Source organism: Oncorhynchus gorbuscha, linkage group LG01 (genome assembly GCF_021184085.1).
Source record: "Oncorhynchus gorbuscha isolate QuinsamMale2020 ecotype Even-year linkage group LG01, OgorEven_v1.0, whole genome shotgun sequence".
Lineage (NCBI taxonomy): Eukaryota > Metazoa > Chordata > Actinopteri > Salmoniformes > Salmonidae > Oncorhynchus > Oncorhynchus gorbuscha.
In genome coordinates, this window is record NC_060173.1 from 20,475,885 (window position 1) to 20,483,659 (window position 7,775).

General features: G+C 41.1%; 1 protein-coding gene across 1 annotated transcript; it reads right to left on the minus strand.

Moving 5' to 3' along the window:
• Positions 1-398: 398 nt before the first annotated feature.
• Positions 399-7,554, minus strand: LOC124034441 (fibroblast growth factor 6-like). The gene is made up of 3 exons (XM_046347668.1): positions 6,780-7,554; positions 6,144-6,247; positions 399-1,433 (listed from the first exon to the last, which is right to left on the minus strand). The coding sequence occupies exons 1-3, from the start codon at positions 7,087-7,089 to the stop codon at positions 1,257-1,259; spliced, it is 591 nt and encodes a 196-aa protein (XP_046203624.1). The 5' UTR covers positions 7,090-7,554; the 3' UTR covers positions 399-1,256.
• Positions 7,555-7,775: the final 221 nt, after the last annotated feature.

Consider the following 7,775-nt stretch of genomic DNA (forward strand, 5'->3'; position numbering starts at 1 on the left):
CCTTATTATTATCTAAATATCAGATATTAGACATAATAGCCAGATTGTGATACCTGAAATGTTGTTAGCACATCTTAATTGCGTGAAATAATGATCCTTCTCAAAAAATGTAATAGGAATATTTACATATTTTTCGAATTAATGTAGCAGACCCTCATTTACAGAGTGAACGTGAAAACAAGCACTATTTATGCAGATCAACATTTACTGCAGAAATGGAGATACTGTAAAGTGCTAACATTTTTTTTCAAACCGGCAGATAAGTTAAGGTTTCAACCCTCATCAGTTTAAAAAACTAATCAAACTGTTTGATCGATCGATACAGCAGTCTCCCAGTTAGTCCAGACCAGACACACACACATTTCAATCTGGTCTAAACATCCAGCCATTTCACACTCAGCCTCATAAAAAACAGGATTGTCAAAGTTCTCCTAGCATGGTGGGTCTCCAGTTCTAGCTTCCCACATCAATGGCTGTGAGCTCCTGAGGGGTCCGTCCTGTCCAACACAGTCTCAATTACTTAACTGATCTAAATTTGGAAAGAAAATAAACTGAAGATACTTTTGGCCCTCTAGGAATTGGGCTAAAGCCCCCCGGAGTCACTGAGGGAGTGATGACTTGCGTGTCATCCCTATTTCTGACTGAGGGGAGCGTTTCTCACATGCAAGGGAAGAAGCCACAAGTAGGAATCAAAGGCAACCACCCCCTCATCACAAAGCAAGGAAACAAATATTTGGTGAGTGCTCTAGTTGCCCTTACTAGACAATGATATAATGTTGACACAGATTAAGGAAAATGTTTAGTTCTTGATGGATAATGACAAAAGTTCAAAGTAAACAGGCATTCTTCTCAGTAGAAATATCATGCACACATTATTTCATTCGGGAAATGGCGCTTTGAGGTAATAAAAAAGTATCCATTTCACTTCTAGATGCTGAGATGAGCTGTCATCTACTGACAGGGCAAGGTCTCCACCATTTATGTATGGCAAGCACCCATTCAAAGTGAAGGGGACAGATGAAGCTTCTCCACCCCTTATACAATACTGATAAAATAATAAGCAGCAATTAATGGCATATCCGTAAGTTCTAATACAAAGTAAGCTACCGAAATATACATATAAAGACTGAATAAATATTATCATATAGTGGTATTTCTTTCTTTTTCAATCCATTTGTATTGGTGTATACAGTATAATGTTACCTGGACAACAATCCACATGTGCAAATAAGTGAGTTATTGCCTGCCAGTTTTGCTCATATTCGGGGGAGGAAGTGTGTCACAGTCATGGCAGTGGTGGCCTTTTTGCCTCTCTTCAGACGGCCATGTTTGCTGAGAGCAATGTAGGAGCCTCTGTAAACGGAAGACTCATAGGCGTTGTAGTTGTTTGGAAGCATGCTCTCTCTGAACTTGCACTCATCATGGAAGACTGTCTGAAAATAACAAAGGAGAAAAGGTCAAAGAAAATGCATGGCCAAGTTAAGTTTCAGTTACCAGTTTTATACAGTTGTACAAGTTGCACTGAAAAATACATGCCATGCATACATCTCATCCTCACCCAGAATTAGTTCACATGTATAGTAGGGGAGCCATGCACTAACATATTGTAGCAAATTTGGGGTTGATGGAAGAACCTGTAAACCTTTGTCTCTGAAGACTAGCACATATCTTGCTCCATCCAAAAGTCATAATAAACTAAATTGTTTATCATGTATGTTCTTGAGGGGATATCTAACCAAAATTGCAGCATGTTCTCTTTTTTATTGAAAACTACAATAAAAATTGAAATTGACTGATATAATCCTGAAATATCAGAATCAGACAACAAAAAATGCACTGTGCATGTTGCTGTTTTGGAGGGAGCATGCTATCAGGGACCTTACCTACCACTCCCATAGTTTGTGCTGATGAAGACAATACTAAGCTGCAGCTAACTGAACAAAAACAAATGTTGGTTTACAAACTCCTATAGAATACAGGTCTATAGACATATTTATGTGTAGTAATAAATAAATGTGAACTAGCCTTTTAAAACATAAATGAATGTGTATCACACACAGGTAGCACTGCTGTACAACTGATTTCTCACCCATATGGGGTAATTAATTAGCCTATTAACCAATGAATTATTAGTGCAATAATTAAAGAAAATATCTAGTACTTTTGTATACTTTTTAGCCAGTAGTTCTGAATGTATCACTCACGAACCAAAAGTGGTCCCTGAAAATTGCGTACTACGTCACACATGTGCACCATGTAATTGTGCTCTCTCTCTACTGTATCCACTGGGCTGTGCAACCTCATTGGATAACGCTGGGCAGTCCTCTTGCTAGCTGTCAATCAAATGCTTGAGGGGCTGAAGCTCATTGGTTAAAACTCGAATTGCTGGGGGGCTGGCCTACATTGCATGAAATGTAGGGAAAATGGAACAACACAGCTTCAAGAAAACAGTTACTTTCAAACTAGGGATTTCGTGGCTAATTGAGGTAAGGCAGTAATTCTGATCATAGATTATGCATGCATGAACTACACATTGACACATCCAGCCCAAAGCGAGAGGTTGAAAAAATACTTTATTAGTTACCAAAATACCAGAGTATGTCTTAAATGTAAACGTGTTGTTAATTGCATGCACTATGTAACTGTATCCTTTTGGTGATGCTCATTGATGCGCAATTGGAAAGCTGTATGGACCTTCTTTTGCTCACCTTGCAAGTTGTTCATTGTGAATCGTATTTGTCTATCCTGATAAACATTTCACAAATAATCTTTTTCAGAGTATTATTTTTCTGACAATTTCTGCAATAATAAGTTGTGAAAAGATAGCATGTGCTGGGACTATCGACAAGACGGGGAGCTGATGAAGTCCGTCAGATACCCTAATACAGTGGTCTCCAACCTTCAAGAGCTAATAAAAATAAAACATTTCTAGCTTTCAAATAGGCACATTCTTTCCTTCTCTCTGCAACACTTTCTGGGTCCTTGGGGTACAAGAGAAAGTAGTGCATATCAATATACCTGGAAGAATAATAGTTAATCAACAACTCTAAGGGGGCCCTATAAAATCTGTATTTTTATTTCTCCAATTCTGTTTTATATTTTCCCAAATTATCTTTTCTCAGTTTTCTTTTTCCTGGTTTTCGATGTTTTTTGTTTTTAACTCTCAAATGTACAATTGTTCATAGAGAACCAACACAATTGGAACGTTCTGAGTCGATGTTGATGCTTAAATCACATCAGAAGACAATTTTTTTTGGGGGGGGGGGGGGGGTCTAGTAGAAAACGAACACATTTTGATTCGAGTGTAATTCCCCCTTTAATTGCCCATCTGGCCCCTTTAATTACGCATATAGCAAGCGAGGGATGTGTCATGTAACGAGCCGGTCTAGCATGGTTATGTACTGCTGCTGCTCATTTAATTGCAAAGTTTGCAAATAACACATAATAGATACAAATACTTACTCATGATATACTTCTACCAGATAATTCTACTTTGCCGTTAACATTTAATTGAGAAGGTTTTGGGGAAAGTATTTCTGTCAAAATCACGTCAACTGGCTACACACGGAGTGATAGACAAACGCGCGCACCACAGACAGACAGGGGCAATATTGCTGGAAATTAATTGGCAGATATTGTGTTAGATTTGGCCAATAGTGGCTAACCTGGGGTGGGATAATGTCAATGTTGCGTTGATTAGATAGTAGGCTAGCTGGGAGCTTGCGGTGTCTGATACTTGTGAGAACACGTGAAAATTGCATGTATACTGAACAAAAATATAAACGCAACATGGAAAGTCTTTGTTCCATGTTTCATGAGCTGAAATAAAAGATCTCAGACATTTTTCATACACATAAATATCTTCTTCTCAAATGTTGTACACTAATTTGTTTACATCCCTGTTAGTGAGCATTTATCCTTTGCCTAGATAATCCATCCACCTGACAGGTGTGGCATGTCAAGAAGCTGATTAAACAGCAAGATCATTACACAGGTGTACCTTGTGCTGGGAACAATAAAAGACCACTCAGTTTTGTCACAACACAATGCCACAGATGTCTCAAGTTTTGCGAGAGTGTGCAATTGGCATGCTGATTGCAGGAATGTCCACCAGAGCTGTTGCCAGAGAACTGAGTGTTAATTTCTCTACCATTAGCCGCCTCCAACATCATTTTAGAAAATTTGGTAGTATATCCAACAGGTCTCCAACCACAGACCACATGCAACCATGCCAGCCCTGGACCACCACATCTGGTTTATTCATCTGTAGGATTGTCTGAGACCAGCCATCTGACAGCTGATGAAACTGTGGGTTTGCACAACCAAATAATTTCTGCACAAACTGTCAGAATCCATCTCAGGGAAGCTAATCTGGGTGCTTATTGTCCTGACTGCAGTTCGGCATCATAACCGGTTAGGTTATGGTATGGGCAGGGAGAAGCTACTGGACAACGAACACAATTGCATTTTATATATGGCAATTTGAATGCACAGAGATACCACCACAATACTCTGAGGACATTGTCGTGCCATTCATCCGCCGCCATCACCTCATGTTTCAGCATGATAATGCATGGCCCCATGTAGCAAGTGTCTGTACACAATTCCTGGAAGCTGAAAAAGTCAGAGTTCTCCCATGGCCTGCATACTCACAAGACATGTCACCCATTGAGCACTTTGGGATGCTCTGGATCGACATGTACGACATCGTGTTCCAGTTCCAGGAAAATATCCAGCAACTTCTCACAGCCATTGAAGAGGAGCTGGACAACATTCCACAGGCCACAATCCACAGCCTGATCAACTCTATGCGAAGGCAATGTGTTGCGCTGCATGAGGCAAATGGTGGTCACACCATATATTGAATGATTTTCTGATCCACACCCCTACCTTTCTGTCACCTACAGAGGCATATCTGTATTCCCAGTCATGTGAAATCCATAGATTATTGCCTAATGAATTTATTTAAATTGACTGATTTCCTTAAATGAACTGTAACTCAGTAAAATCTTTGAAATTATAGCATATGTTTTTGTTGAGTGTAGTTTCAGAATTGTTTGGTGAGCTACTCACAGGTGGGCAGTGAGCTACTGGTAGCTCTTGATTGACCTGTTGGAGACTAACTCAAGCCTAACTCAAAACTATTTGTTCAACATCCATAGTCAGAGGATGCACTTCACTCAAGCCCCATTTATACCTGGTTCTAATTTGCATTTTTTTGTCCTGATTTTGCCCACATTTGTAGACAGGTGTAGACAATCAAAAGACACATTGTGATCTGATTGTGGTCAGATCATCCTGCCCACCTCCGGAGGTAGTCAGTCACACATTGTGTCTGGATATCTTACAAGTGTAGACAGATCTGGACAGAGAAACCATTTTAAATCCTAATTATTTTGCCCTCTAAAATCATTGACAGGAGGCACCATTAACTGATTACATCAATATGTGTCTTACAATAAAGAAATATTATTTTGAAATAATAGCTGTGAAATCATTTGCATAAGTGAAGGGACCAGCAAATCTGGTCACAATGCAGACACAGTGGACAGATAAGACACATTTTAATATAATGTGTACACACATTTCTGGAAATGTGGGCACAATCAGAATGTATATAAGATCAGGACAAAGGTCCCATATTAGCACCAGGTATAAACGGGGCTTCAGTGATAGGCATAACCTACAAATGCAACCTAACATGTAAATAATATTCATATTTAATGGACGAATTTCATATGGTCCCAAGTCACGATGGCAGGTTATGGAGTGTCGGGGGGCTTTCCCCCGCACGCAGGGCCATATTACAGAGCGTGACAAAATGATGCTTCTGTTAACCTCATCATTATTGCCCAAGGCAAGTCGACCATGAACAGGCCCCTAGCTCATTTACTGCCTACAATTAAATACGAACGCATAATAAGGGTAAACATATATATAATGAACCATAAAAAATACCATTACCAATAGCATTCCACTAGCATATGTCTTATCACATAATTCACAGCACATGTTAAGATATGCACACCCAATATCTTTAAATTACATGCAAATAAAACCCGATCAGTCAAAATAGCAAATGCCACGCGGAACCATTCAAACAGATATTGCAGGACAATAAATGTAATACTGAGCATACCTACCGTTCCGTATAACCTTCCTCGGCCATTCATTGCGACAAACAGCTCACTTCTCACACCATACAAGCTAACCACTCCTCGCTCTACCGTTGAGATCTCTAATAGACCTAATTGAACAAAATACCAAATATTAGATATTGGAAAAACACATCCGATCAGATTGGCACAAAATATGTTTCGAAATGGTTGTAGGCTAGGCTATAGCTAGGATGTGCTCTACGTCTGTGGGTGTAACCTTGCAGGTTGCTACGCATGATGCTGAGTCTTTGTTCTATATACATTCCCACATTCAATTTTCGATATTTGCTCAGTTTAGGCTATCGTGTAATAATAGTCCCGTCTGGACGTGTGCGGTGTCGGTGACTGTTCGTTTCTGGGCCGCTGTAGGGGCCAGTGTAAAAATAAGTTGTTGTCTAAATACGTCCATACATTCATGTCATGTTTGAGCTTAGGGAGATATTTAGCACTGGTGGATAGTGTTTTTAATAGATCTGTCTTTGCTCTAGAAGTCATCCAATGTTCCCTTCGCGTCTTATGACACATCATGCAAAATATGGGCTATAGGCTCTGTTAGATGCATAATTATTGACGACCCCTTTATGTGATGTCTATTGCATTACATCTGTGGAAGCAACTCACTGTACTGGTTTTCATTATGTACACCATTTATCCTGCCGTCTGGGAGGACCTGGAGGTGAAACCCGATGCCCACGTTGCAGTAGAGCCTCCGCACTCTTTTGATACCTAGCAAATAGTCACTCTCCCAGTTCAGGTCCGATCTCTCCCCCGAGATTCCCAGAATGGAGCGGGAGAAGAGGGTCTCCCATCTTTTCTCCAATAAAGTTGCATTTGTCCTGCTTGGAATAGGATATGATGACACAATCCCGACTAGGTACCCCAAGAGAACAATCGCAGTCAACGTCCAGTGCGTGCTGGCCTCGTAGGACATACTGATGAGGAGCCTTTGGGCAATGGCCTTCCGGTTTACCTTCGGGGCACGTGGTCAAAATTAATGGCCCTAAAAATACCACTCTTCTTGTTTTTCTTCCTTCGGCATGCTGGCAGTGGATTATTTTTGGAACGCAAGTCTGAACTCTGGGTATGAAACGAGAGCCCCGGTGCAGAGGGGTAGAAATAGGAGAGTGCGCGGCAGAGCTTGAGGTGGTGGCGGTGATGATTACCATGTTTTGCAGCTCCGCGCCTCTCTCTGTAGGCAACGCAGGCCGTGGAGAAAACCACTCACCAAAACTCTGTTTCACCTTGCCAGACTATCGCATATCTAGATGACGTCATGCTGACTTCACCGCTGCCCGGTCGAACAATACAAGGGCCGAGGATGGAGAGAGTGAAGTTGCGAGCAAGCAAGAAAAGATTCGCTGAACTGCAGTGCCTTGTCTGTGGAGAGTTCAACGGAACACTGTCACAGCGCCCGTGAAACCAAGGAAGGGAGAGACCTCATTGGGTGGCGTTAAGCAACTGCGGGACATGGTGGACACTTTGGCAGCTCCCAAATTGGGTCGGTGGTCATATGTCTGACAGGCTGCTTCCTTATTTAGAAGGAAGGTGTAAAAACAGTCCACTTGTCACCGGAGAGCAATGGCACCCTTGCAGGCCACATCCTATGCTGCTTGTTTA